The 13411-nt window shown below is 51.4% G+C and overlaps 1 protein-coding gene and 1 pseudogene across 1 annotated transcript; both read right to left on the bottom strand.

The window, feature by feature from the left end:
- Positions 1-7137: 7137 nt before the first annotated feature.
- On the bottom strand, positions 7138-10704 carry CHP2 (calcineurin like EF-hand protein 2). Its single transcript, XM_054714188.1, has 7 exons — positions 10465-10704; positions 10124-10196; positions 9944-10024; positions 8587-8717; positions 8355-8416; positions 7486-7608; positions 7138-7296 (listed from the first exon to the last, which is right to left on the bottom strand). The coding sequence occupies exons 1-7, from the start codon at positions 10529-10531 to the stop codon at positions 7243-7245; spliced, it is 591 nt and encodes a 196-aa protein (XP_054570163.1). The 5' UTR covers positions 10532-10704; the 3' UTR covers positions 7138-7242.
- A 2329-nt stretch (positions 10705-13033) lies between these two features.
- LOC114226845 (U2 spliceosomal RNA) lies at positions 13034-13183 on the bottom strand (annotated as a pseudogene).
- Positions 13184-13411: the final 228 nt, after the last annotated feature.

Here is a 13411-nt window from a genome sequence, read left to right as displayed (position 1 = left end):
AAAGCACACTGATCCACACAGTGAAAGGTGTTCCCTTTGCAGTTTTTTTGCCATCCTTTGGGTCACAAAGAGAAGCTCTGTTTGGGGCAGGCACTTGCAAATCTTGCTTTTTAAAATATATGTATAGCCAAAACCAGTTTGGCTCAGTGGATAGAGCGTCAGCCTTCGGACTCAAGGGTCCCGGGTTCGATTCCGGTCAAGGGCATGTACCTTGGTTTGCGGGCACATCCCCAGTAGGGGGTGTGCAAGAGGCAGCTGATCAATGTTTCTCTCTCATCGATGTTTCTAACTCTCTATCACTCTCTCTTCCTCTCTGTAGAAAATCAATACAATTAAACAAAAATAAATAAATAAATAAATAAATAAAATATATGTATATGTCAGAGAGGAAGGGAGAGAGAGAGAGAAACATCAATGATGAGAGAGAACCATTGATTGGCTGCCTCCTGCATGCTCCCTACTGGGGATTGAGCCCTGGCATGTGCCCTGACTGGGAATCGAACTGTGACCTCCTGGTTCATAGGCGTGGCCGGGCTAATCTCCCTTTTTTATATTGGGTGTGTGTGTGTGTGTGTGTCTTTATTTTTGGCAGTTGGGGCTGATTTCTAATGCGCGGAGGTGATATTCAGTTTCCTTTATAAACTCAAATCTATTGTATACATTTTAAATGAGCCCTTTCATAGACAAATAATAAGTAAGTATGGCACGGATGGCAGGAACTGTACGGTGATAATGAGGGTGGTAAACAAACCAGAGATTTGGCATCTGTGCTCACAGCACAGGGCTCCCCACTGGTGTCCTGAGGACCCCCAGAAACAAATCCACAGGCTTTTCTGGGCTTGATGTCCAGAGAGTGAGGTCCAAAAACCTGTGCCCTGGCCGCCAGACTGCTGCTCCCTCTGCAGGACCGTCTCCCCGTCCTGAGCGAGGGAGGGGTCCGGGCGCTTTCATGCCCTCTGCTCCCCCTTCCACCAGAACAGGAGTGCAGTCTTGGGGATCCCCCAGTGACCCCCACTGGTCGCTGGCACAGAGCAGGAGTGGATGGGAGGCCTTTCCTGAGAGCCTGTGGCCCAGGGTCTGCTCGGCGCTTGTGGACACTGGGGAACCTCTTACGACGCTGTCACTAGGAGTCGGTCTGGCTGGAAGCTCTAGGTCAGTGTTTCTAAAAGTTTGGTCTTTGGATGCCCCACATCTCTTATTTAAAATAGAGATTTTGGCGCTCTCCCTCCCAGGAGCACGCCTGGTCTTTCCCTGCCCCTCCCCCACCCTGCCCCAGGCACTTTACCATCAGCTTCCTCACTCCCAAGCCCCGAGGGCCCTTCCTTTACCTCCATAACTTGTTTCCTAAGCCCATTTCTTCTAGGAATTACTGCTTCTACCCTGTGATTTACAAGAAAAATTGGTTTATTTGCATTACGCTTATTAATTTGTGCAGTTATTCAGTGTCTGGTAAGTTAATGTTCAAGAAAAAATATTAATTTTTATTAAAATGTTCTATTATTTTATGTTAACGATGACTGATTTATTTCAGCCCTTTGTATTCAGCATGTCTCTATCGAAATAAACCTACGTTTCCATGAAAATTGAAGCTTTTGTTTTTTTGTGGCCACATAAACTTACACCTTGTTTATTTGGCCCCTTTGAGTTTGACATGCTTGTTGTAGAAAGTCTGTAAAATGAATTTGGAACTGTCGATATAATTGTTAGGTCTGATCAAATAATTGAATCAGCACCCCCACGCCTGGGAACTGACATTTAGATCACTTTACAACCAACATTCCCTTTCGCTTAGACCAGCGGTCGCCAACCTTTCAGACCTCACGGTTGGCGACCGCTGGCTTAGACCACATTCCACTTGCTAAAACCGTCATCCTTCCCCTCGGGACCTTCCTAGGATCCGGACCCGCCCAGAGAGTTCTCCATCCAGAAAAAGCCTGCCCAGAGTCCTTTAAAATCTCTGACTCCCCAACCTTGGGTGCTAGCACCATTTGGGGGCTCAGCCCATCTGGTTTTCCAGATGACCTGGTTTGCAATCCCTTACTACTTTCGGCCTCCTGCATTCCTCTTTCAACGACCCTAGCAATTATGTCTTGTGCTTTGCTCAAGTTATGTTTCTTCAAACTGAAAGCGTGTCTAAAATGTCTTCGTCAAAGTCCATCTAAGAAATGCTGGTTGTTTGCTTTTTTGTTTATTATTGGAAATTGAGGTTTCTAAGAGTTCAAAGTTCAAATTAAGTTGGAAAGAAATTTTATGGTTTTGGTAATAGGATGTATAAGGTATGGAAGTATATTTTGAAGGGAAAAGAAAGTGAATTGTTTTAAAGCTGGTTGTTTCTGAATGAGTAAAGAGAGTTGGGAAAGTTGTAGAAAGGTTTGTGAATGTTATAGAAGGTTTGTAAAGACAAATGTTAAAAGGAAGTTATATAAATGGCAGGCCAAATTGAAACTAAACTTAGTACAGTAAATACATTGCTCTTAATTTGACTCTTTAATAAAAATGACAGTGATTTTAGGGGGAAAATGTGTTTCAGTAGACTCTAAAATACAGTTATCAATATTAGCCTCTACTTCAATTAATTGTCTTCAAAGTTTTATTTTTCACCTATGAGTTGAACTGGATCCTGAATTTTTCTAGTGTTCTTAAATATTTGACTACAACCCTCCAAACTAATGTTTCATTTTTCTCCAATCCTTTGACTTGGAATTAGTGAGAATTAAATGTTTTTTTCCTTCCACTGGACCATTTTTCCTAATTCTTGTCATTCTAGCTTTTGCCCCAATAAATTTTTTAAATAATATTTTTTATTGATTTTTTAGAGAGAAGGAAAGACAGAGAGAAATATCACCCAGGCTGGGGAGGAGGCCGCAACCAAGACATGTGCCCTGGACCAGAATCGAGCCCAGGAGTCTTCTGTCCATAGGCCCATGCTCTGTCCACTGAACCAAACCAGCTAGGGCTGCCCCAATACGATTTATAACAGCGTTTGTCTCCACCAGGTTACAAGCCCTACTCACACTCAGGAAATACCACCTCTAGACACCATCGCCACCTCCTTGCCTGCCCAGGCCTCTTCCCCCCCTGACAGAGAGCGAGGAACTCTTGGCTCTGAAGAAAAACGTCACCCCTTTTCAGCAGGAAGCAGCTACAGAAGAGACCCTGTGCCCCTTTTCTCAGAAAGAATTCAGAGGCAAGGTCCTTGAGGGGGATATTGCAGGCGGTTAGACAGACACGAGCACAGTAAGGACATGGACCAGGTACCGGGGGTCACCAGGGAGGAAAGCCCCAAGTGCCAAGCAACAGGACAATCAATTGTAGGGTTTGGACCTCGCCCCCAGGGTGGCTCTTCCTCCCCTAGCATATCAATGGTCATGTGGTTCGGACCCCTCCCTACAGACAACATCTAGGCCTCAGTTGTTAGTTCAGCTCCAGGTCCAGCTGCGGTGAATGATGACCGCCTGCCCCGGTGCCGGCCAATCAGTGGAGACCACCACCCTGAAAGGACACACCTGGAAAACTGCTGGCTCTTTTAGTAAGATCTTCCCCTGGGACCTCCCCTAAAATCTCCACCTCTAAAACCCGTAGGAGGGAGGACCTGTGCGCTCTCCCTCCTGGGAGAACACCTGTGCCTTCCCCATTTCCTTCCCCTTCCCTCCCGCTCCCCGCAGGCACCTTACACCACCTCCCTCACTCCCGGCTCCACGGCCCGGCCTTTACCGCTATAAATTGCTTCCTAAGCCCATTTCATCTAGGAATTACTTCTACCTCTGAGTTACCAAACTAACTGTTCTCTTACAAACATAAATAAGTAAATGAATAGATGATAGATAGATAGATAGATAGATAGATAGATAGATAGATAGATGATGATAGATAGATAGATAGATAGATAGATATAGATTTTTGTGGAGACTCAAGGAGCTCTCAAAAGGGGCCAAGGGTCTGAACATTTTAATTCACGATATTCACCATCAACAAAATTTGAGAAACACTATAATGGGAAAAATAGACCAGTTATAAAGAAAGTCAGCCACCATCTATCATCTCTCTCCTCTATTTCTCTGTATATACAAATCTTCCCCACATTGCCTGGAAACAAGAGCCACTCTGAGTTTTATCCCCCCATCCCCCCTCCCCCTTTAATAGGCCCAGAGACTAAACAAACACCCTCAATCACAAAGTCTGTGTTCAGGTGACAGTCCTGACCAAAACCACAAAATTCCCTCAGAAATCAAACACCCTCTTTGCTTCCTCCCCTTGACTAGGAGACTCCTCTGTCAGAATCACCCTGAAATCGGAACGCTAACGTTGGAACGGGTTAGGGCCCACCCGACAGTACCAGAGGCCCAAATGCACGGTCCTGCCCCGTGACCTCAGACTCCCAACGTCAGAAAATGCCAGGAGTCAGACACTCCCCCACGCAGCCCTCTCACAGCATCCACAGCACAGGCAGCGTGTGCCCCGTTCTGGAGGGTGCGCTCCGTCTGAGGCGGGCTTTGTCCAGAAGCGCCGGAGACAAGGCGCTGCGAGCCGGGTACTGGTGAAGTGACCCAGGAAGCACTGGCGGCAGGGAGACAGGACCAGCGGGGCCAGCCCAGGGCTCTCACAAGCAGGGTAGCGCTGGGGCAAATGAGGCCCTGCCTGCTGGAGGTTTCTGAGACTGAAGAGAGCGTGCCTGTAAGTTGTCCCTTCTGAGGGTAAGAAACAGTACTGACCACAATTTCTATCTGCCACTGGCTGAGGCCCGCTCCAAGGGTCAGTAGCTCCCTGGCGCTTCAACCTGCCCTTCACACAGGCTGCATGCATGCATAGCCAGCAAAGCCTTGGGCAGTGTCACCCATGCTTGTGGGAAGAAGCCATTGAGGATCCTCAAAAAATTAAAATAGCCCTGGCTGGTTTGGCTCAGTGGATAGAGTGTCGGACTGCGGACTGCGGACTGCAGACTGCGGACTGAAGGGTCCCGGATCAATTCCAGTCAAGGGCATGTAACTCGTTTGCAGGCTCGATCCTGGCTCTAGTTGGGGGCCCATGCCGGAGGCAAGCAATGGATGTCTCTCTCACATCGCTGTTTCTGTCTGTCTGTCCTCCTCCCTTTCACTCTAAAAATCAATGGAAAAATATCCTCGGGTGAGGATTAACATAAAATAAAATAGAACTACCATATGATCCAGCAGTCCTCTCCTGGATAACTACCCAAAGGAAATGAAATCAGGGTCTCAAAGACACTGCACCCCATGTTCACTGCAGCCTTATTCACAGCAGCCAGGACATGGGAACAACCCAAATGTCTATCAACAGATGCATGTGGCGCATACTATTCCAGTGTATGCTTGGCTCAGTGGATAGAGCATCAGCCCGAGGATTGAAGGGTCCCAGATTCGATTCCAATCAAGGGCATGTACCTCAGTTGCAGGCTCAATCCCCACCCTGGTCAGGGCACGTGTGGGAAGCAACCAATCGACGTGTCTCTCTCACATTGATGTTTCTCTCAGTCTCTCTTTCCCTTCCACTTCCTCCAAAATCAATGGAAAAGTATCCTCCGGTGAGGATTACAAAAACAAAAAAGAGGAAATCCTACCCTTTGTGATAATATGGGGGGACCTGGAAGCATTATGCTAAGTAAAATAAGGCAGCTACAGCATTCTTTCGGAGGGCTTCTGTTATATAAGGCCTCTAAAATAGTCAAAGGTATAGAGTAAACAGAATGGTGGTTACCAGGGGATGGGGCAGGGGGACATAGGAAATCGCTGTTCAATGGATATAAAGTTACAGTTATACACGGTAAGTTCCAGAGCTCTGCTGTACCTGTATTAATAAGGTTCTGTGCACTTAAAAATTTGTTAAGCAGGTAGGCCTCATCGTAAGTGTTCTTACCACATAAATACAAAAAACAAAACAAAAAAAACCCACTAAAAAACAAAGGGATAAATTTTTTTTTTTGGAGATGACTGTGTATAACCTTAATTATGTCCAAGCTCATCAAATTGTGTGCATTATGTGGTGCTGCATACCAATTATAGCTCACGAAAGAAGCTATATTACTGCACTGGCACACGCGGTAGGTGAAGCCTGGCTGGTGTGCTAGCCACAGGCTCTCCTAGGCCGCAAAGCCCTGCCTGTGGCCTTTGCCAATGTCTGCAGTGTGTGCGTTCCCACCACAGCCAATTCCAAGGTGCGGTGCGACGTCACTCAAGGCAGAGTTAGGGAGATGCGCACAGGTGGCTCTCACGTGTTGATACAAGACAACTCCAGCACAGTCCTGGGCGAGGGCATGGCCAGGGCACCCAGCATCTCCCATAGCTACAGCCGAAGTGCTTTGCTACAGACCTAGGATCTTATAATTTTATGGGACTTTCACACTCCTTTTGTGAAAGATGTCAATCTAAACACCTTACCATTAAAAACAAAGGATTTACTCTCAAAAACTTTGATTTCATACTATAGAAAGGTAGGTCTTATTTATAATTTATTATCTCTCTCTTCCCCTCACCCAAATCACACCAGCACGCACCCATGGGACCAAGAGAAAACCCATTTAAGAAGACCTCATGGTCAACTTCACAGTGATAGTAGCTCTTGTTCTGTCTGACCAGCACAGACAAGAGCTAATAGCCCTTCATTGTCCTGTAAGCAATCATCCCTTACCCCATCCCGAGTCCTCAGCACCTAAAATTTCCTGGCTCTAGCAGTTAGCACATGACACAGGTCTGGCCAATCAGAACGTTCCATTCTCCTGGAGAAGGGACCAGCCCCAGGGAGCTAATGACACTCTTTGCTAGAAATTGTTGAAAAAGAAAACCTGTTCCCACTGGACTACTGAGGAGGCCAGGAGCCGCTGGTGGCCGTCTCCACCAGGAGGAAAGACCCTTCTAGAATGAAGCCGACACACACACAAATGAGAGAGAAATGGAGAATAACTGCGTCAGAGAGCATCATCTGAGCTCTCAGCTCCAGCTCTGCCTGAGGACTTCCAGACTTTTACATGAGCCCACCACACCCCCTTTTAACTGAAGTCCCTTTGATTTGGGATTTCAGTCGCTTGCGCCCAAAATATTGTTGGCTGATTTATAGATCTGAGATCAAATGAGTTGGACTTTAGTACACACCCATCCAGCTTTGTCGCCTGGAGCCTAAATAGAGTTCGGTGTAGAAGAATAGTTTATTGGAGCCCATCCCTCCGTGGGGGCTGAGAATGAACACCAGACAGAACTGGTCTTTTCAAGCTGGCCAGACGCACAAAGAAGGTCACTTCAGGATCCGGATGCTCATCTTCTGCTCAATGTTCATCTTCTCCAGGGACTGGTGGAGATGGGTGGTAGTTAAGAGAACTTGAACTCCAGCCCTCTATTCTTCCAACTTCCTCTCCCATCCCCAAGGCCCCCAGGGAACCCCTCTCTTTCTGCCCTCTTCCTCCAGGCTTCATTTCCCATGTCCATCTGTCCTAGGAACTCATACTTCCAACTCCTCAGGCCCCAAGGGCATTCTGACCTTGGTGAACTCCAGGAAGGACACAGCCCCATCCCCATCTTCATCGGCCTCCTGCACCGTGCGGTCAGTAATGCTTTCCAACTGCTCTTCTGTCACCTGTACCCCAACCATTAGCCGGAGTACCTGGGAGGTGGAGGAAAGAGACGGCCATAAAGAGGAGGCACAGGGACTACTAGCACCCTCCCCCAACCTTGCCCATATCACCCCAAAAGTTACAAAGTTATTAACAATTTCATAACCCACTCCTCATCCTTTGTTCACCCCCTTCCCACCATATCCACCAATAGTTTCCCCTACTGCTTCTCAATGTAAACCCTCACTTTCCCTCATTCACCTCAACAGTATGCCCAGGCCCATTACTCAACTGCAGTCTCAGAACCCAGCCTCCACCCCATCCTCCACCTCATCCTCTAACCATTCCCAAATCCCCACTTCATTACATGTATCCCAGTTTTTCAATCTAAGCACCATTGCCATTTGGGGCCAGATAACTCCTTGCTGGGGGAGGAGGGGCTATCCTTTGTAGTGTAATGTTTAGCAGCACTCCTGACTTCCACCCACTAGGTGCCAGTCCCACCACCCCGCGCCCCAGTTGTGATAACCAAAATGTCTCTAGATATCGGCGATGTCATTCAGGGGGCAAAATCACCCCCAGCTGAACCACTGATCTATTCCCAACCTCATACCCAACTGCTTCCCCATCTCTCAACTAACCCACACTCCAACCCCACCCATTCCCATTGCCCAGGCCACACTCCAATCATCCACATCCCCAAACCACCCCCCACAACCATTCCATTCAACCCCCCCCCCCACCACACCCACACACACACACACACGTCACATCTCTGCTCTTGTGTCCTCCCAACCTGTAGCATCTCGTGCCTGGAGATCTTTCCATCTCGATCCAGGTCGTAGAGCTGAAATGCAACTGGGAAGAAAGTGGAGGGGAAAGGAAGGTGGGTTTCGTTTGGTTCTCCTCCAGAAGATCACGGAGAGGAGAGGAGGTGAAAGGGGCTCACAAAGGGAGTGGGAAGTGCCTGGGGCCCTCACTGGTGTGGAAAATCTGGGGTCTCTCTTGGGGGGACCCTACCAACTCACAGCGAAGTTTGTTCATTCTGCTGTTGAGGGGTTCGGGTTCCTTGGGGTCCCGGGTTCCTGTGTCCTCATCATCTACAGGTCGGAAATGAGCCAGGACTCTAGCAAAGTCGGGGAAATCCACTCGCAGGCTCCTGGACGGGTGGGGGAGGGGTGAAGCGGAGGCAGTGGTTGCCTTGGCCCTCCTTCCGCCCCCATCCCTATTCTCCCCCACCCGTTCCCCCCCACCCAATCTCCCCCACCTACTCACCCCCACTTATTCTCTCCCCACCCAATCTCCCCCAACCATCATGCCCACCCCCAATCTCCCCCATCCATTCTCCCACACCCAATCTCCCCCACCCATTCTCCCCCCACCCAATCTGTCCCACCCATTCTCCCCCCACCCAATCTCCCTCACTCATTCTCCTCCACCCAATATCCCCCACCCAATCTCCCCCACCCATTCTCCCTCACTCATTCTCCCCCACCCAATCTCCCCCACCCATTCTCCCTCACTCATTCTCCCCCACCCAATCTCCCTCACTCATTCTCCCCCACCCAATCTCCCTCACCCATTCTCCCCCACCCAATCTTCCCCACCCACTCTCCCCCACCAATCTCCCTCACTCATTCTCCCCCCAATCTCTCCCACCCATTCTCCTCCCACCCAATCTCCCCCACCCATTCCCCCCACCCATTCTCCCCCACCCATTCTTCCCCACCACCCATTCTCCCCCATCCATTCTCCCCCACCCAATCTCCCTCACCCATTCTCCCCCACCCATTCTCCCCCACCCAATCTCCCCACCCATTCTCCCACACCCATTCTCCCACACCCAATCTTTCCCCACTCAATCTCCCCCACCCAATCTCCCCCACCCAATCTCCCCACCCATTCTCCCACACCCAATCTTTCCCCACTCAATCTCCCCCACCCATTCTCCCCCACCCATTCTCCCCCACCCAATCTCCCCACCCATTCTCCCCCACCCAATCTCCCCACCCATTCTCCCACACCAATTCTCCCACACCCAATCTTTCCCCACTCAATCTCCCCCACCTATTCTCCCCCAACCAATCTCTCCCACCCATTCTCCCCCCACCCATTCTCCCCCACCCAATCTCCCCCACCCATTCTCCCCCACCAATCTCCCTCACCCATTCTCCCTCCACCCAATCTCCCCCACCAATCTCCCCCCACCCATTCTCCCTCCACCCAATCTCCCTCACTCATTCTCCCCCCAATCTCTCCCACCCATTCTCCCCCACCCATTCTTCCCCACCACCCAATCTCCCCCACCCATTCTCCCCCACCCATTCTCCCCCACCCAATCTCCCCCCACAGTGCCACAAAAGCTTTTCCCTCCATCTCCCTCACCCATCAGGGAAGAAGCTGTCTATAATGCGATCCCCCAGGGGGTTCACGGCCAGCGCCCCGATCTGCTGCAGGTCCACTCGGCTGGAAAGGAGGTTCAAAGTGAGGAGGGAGGGAGGATGGAGACAGAAGATGAAGGTTCAAGGGGGCACGGGGGGGGGGGGTCACAGGTCACCCCCTCACCTCAGGTAGCCCTTCTTGTTACTGTCCAGGGCCCGGAACCGGTGGTAGAGGCGGAGCAGGGTGGCCTGCGAGACTGAGGGCGGGAAGGCGACAGGGTGAGGCCCCCCGGGAGCTCAGGGGCCGGCCGGCCGGAGGGTGCGTGCTGCTCGGACCCGGCGCGGCCGGAGGTTGGGAGCGGCGTGCGCGCACCCGGAGGCTCTCCCGCCCCGCGCTCCCCTACGGGACCACCCGGCCACGCCACCCCCCGCATCCGGGCCGGCACAACCCTGGTGCCCGAGCTCGGGGACCCCGCCCCGCGATCAGCCCCCCGCCGGCCCGCCCGCAGCCGGCGCCCCGCTCACAGCCGGTCTCCCGCCGAATGCTGTCCGCGTCGGGGACCTGCGCCGCGCGCGAGCCGCCGGAGCCCATGGCGCGCCGCCCGGACCGGGACGCTCTGTCCTCCCGCCCAGCGCGGCCGCCGGGTGCCCCGGGCCGAAGGCCACAGGCCTGGCGGGGCTCCAAGCTCCTGCACCCCGGCGGCCCGCCTCCCTCCGACCCGGCGAAAGGAAGGCAACGCCCTGAGTGGCGGGGCAGAGGGCGGCGCGGGCCGCGGCTGCCGCAGGCCCAGGTGCGCGGTCGGCGCGGGAGAGGCTGGGCGAGGCTGGGCGCGGCCGGTGCCGCCCGCCCCTCCGGGTCCTGCCCGCCGCCCCTCCCCGGCCCGCGTTCCCACGCTCGGCCCCGCCGTCAGGCCGCCTCCCGCGGGCCCGGCCCTCCCAGCCCCGGGCTCCGGGTGCCCGCGAGTAAGGCTGGGGGTCCCCACCTTCTTCCTCTGCGCACAGATTACAGGCCCTTCCGGGAGGGGGAGCGGAGTCAGCCGTGTAGGTCCAGGCCCGAAGGGCCCAGCCTGGGCCCCTCCCCAGGCAGGAGGGCCAGAGGGAGAGGGGTCAAGGACTCCCAAAAAGGGGGGGAAGGGGAGGGTCCCGAGGCGCAGAGTGGGCGCTGGGTTGAGTGGAAGGAGCACTGCATTTGGGCACTTGCATTGCAGCCCAGCTAGGCCACTGGTTGTCCCTTTTGTTTGGTCCACAGACGCTGCTGTTTAATGAGTCAGTGCTTTCCAATCAGAGACTGGACCAAAACCAGATTCCCTGCTTCCCCGAGAGACCAGGAGTCCGACACCTCCCGGCCGGCCCTCGGGCTGCCTGGCGCCCCTGGTTGCAGCTGGGAGAGCGGCCAAGTTCAAATGGAGCTCGGAGCGCTGTCCTGGTGCTGCAGTGCCCACCCAGCCCAGGCCACTCGCTCTGAGCCCCAAGGGCTCTGGTGGATGCCCAGCCTGGGACTGACTCGGACCTCCGGCCGGCCCTCAGAGATGATGGGAATCCTGACGGAGAGGCTTATACGCTCACTGTGATGTGCGAAAGGAAGAGCCGTGTGACAGCAGCATGGGCTCGCGGGGTTCAAGCACACCGCTGTGCGGAGCGCTCGCTTGCATTAGCACACACACCCCACAGCACCTGCTAAACTGTGTCCCTGCTTTTTAAAAATATATATATGTTATTGATTTCAGAGAGGGAAGAGAGAGAGAGAAACATCAATGATGAGAGAGAATCATGGGCTGCTTCCTGCACGCCCCCTACTGGGGATGGAGCCCACAACCAGGGCATGTGACCTTGACCAGAATTGAACCCAGGACCCTTCAGTCCACAGGCCGACGCTCTATCCACTGAGCCACACCGGCTAGGGCTGTTTTCCTGCTTTCATGTGGCGGAGGCTGCTCAGAGAGAGCCAGATGTGAGCTATTGTAAAGCATGAGAGGGAACCACATGGCCCCCAAGGGGGCAAAAATTTTTAATTATTTTTATGTATCAGGCACAGGTAGACATACAGTTTATGACTAGATGTACAGTATGTCAGCCATGTTAAAATTTCTCAGGAGAGGGGTAATTAAGAGGGGAAACTGTTCCTTAAGTGGGGACAATAATGAAAAAAGGAAGGCTGAGAAACTTGGCTGTAAAAGAACAAGCACCCCAGGTGTCCAGTGTGACATTATCCTTCCCTGCCCCTCCCCCATCACAGTCACACATATACACATCCCCCAGGGGCCGCTCATTACAAGGGTTCAAGTTCATATCCGTCCTGGAGAGAGAAAAGCTGGAGAAACAGTTGAAGCTCCAGCCCCAGGCAGAGACTTGCATCAGAGAAGCCTTGAAAATATTGATCTAAGAAGTGCTTGCTTCTCTTTCTGGTACCCCAAGGATTAAGCAACTGGCAGAAGGAATGCTTGGTTCCCTTTCTCTCCCTTTCCCTCTCTCTCTCTCTCTCTCTCTCTCTCTCTCTCTCTCTCTCACACACACACACACACACACACACACACACACACACCCCGGTACGCTGGGATCAGGCTGGGAGTGCAGTTGGGGTTAGGTTCTGAACCAGGAGGGGGTACAGGTCCCTGGGCCGTTGCAATAATCACCTCAGGCCAGCGTGGGATGCTGATCTTGGAAAGGGCCTCTACAGCTATAACCTCTGAGTCAGCGCCACTTGAAGTAAATCAGGCCAGAGAGGAATTAACTACTCCCATCCCCAAGCCGACAGGAACACTTGCTGGAACCCACTCCTCTTCGCACACAAGTAGCATTTACATCAGCTTCACGATATTCGTAGCCGCATCTGTTCGGGGCATTGAAAGGGGAGATGTTTGGGGAGGATTTCACCTGCAGAACCAAATGGACTGGATTCAGGCTGAGGTTTGTTTTTTGCTTTTAAGCTGTATTAAATGTGCTAGCTGTTCTCAATGAAGGAATACTAAGATTCAAGTGGTGGGAAATGCAGATGCAAGAATAGTCAGGAAAATATAGAACTCTTACCACTCAACAACAAAAAAGACAAGTATCTCAATTATAAAAAATGTTTTCATTGCTTTGTTTTTTAAATATTGGTCCACCTGGAACTTATATAAATCTCAAACATTAGTTAAGCAAACAATGCAAACCTATCGAAAGAACTTTAAAGCTTACAGAGCTTTGAAAGTTCTTTAAAGTTCAACTTCTACACTGGATCTTAGCCAAAAGGCCGAGAAGCGATAAAAGTTCAACTTCTAGAAATATTGCAGAATAAACATTCTTCTTTACAAGACTTGGAAGAGTTTGACTGAATTTTGAAATTATCATAGTGTGATAAAAATGGATTGAAGAGGCAGAAACCAAAGTCATATGACCTTATCTTCCAACATAAATGATGTCAGTTAGGAAAAATGTAAATTATTTTTCTGGTAGATACTTTTACCCAGTTCTCTGGTATGTTATAAAATGG

This window comes from Eptesicus fuscus, chromosome 4 (genome assembly GCF_027574615.1).
Source record: "Eptesicus fuscus isolate TK198812 chromosome 4, DD_ASM_mEF_20220401, whole genome shotgun sequence".
NCBI classification, from domain to species: Eukaryota; Metazoa; Chordata; class Mammalia; order Chiroptera; family Vespertilionidae; genus Eptesicus; species Eptesicus fuscus.
The sequence above is the reverse complement of the archived record's forward strand: the minus strand, read 5'-3'. Positions and strand labels throughout refer to the sequence as shown.

What these genes read in the sequence shown, in the direction of transcription:
- CHP2 (XM_054714188.1), bottom strand. Translation starts at nt 10,531, where the DNA reads ATGGGCTCCGGCGGCTCGCGCGCGGCGCAGGTCCCCGACGCGGACAGC. An exon ending in AACAAGAAGGGCTACCTGAG is followed by an intron (nt 10,025 to 10,123) that starts GTGAGGGGGTGA and finishes CCTCCTTTCCAG; the next exon opens with CCGAGTGGACCTGCAGCAGA. An exon ending in CCTTCCTGGAGTTCACCAAG is followed by an intron (nt 7,297 to 7,485) that starts GTCAGAATGCCC and finishes CATCTCCACCAG; the next exon opens with TCCCTGGAGAAGATGAACAT.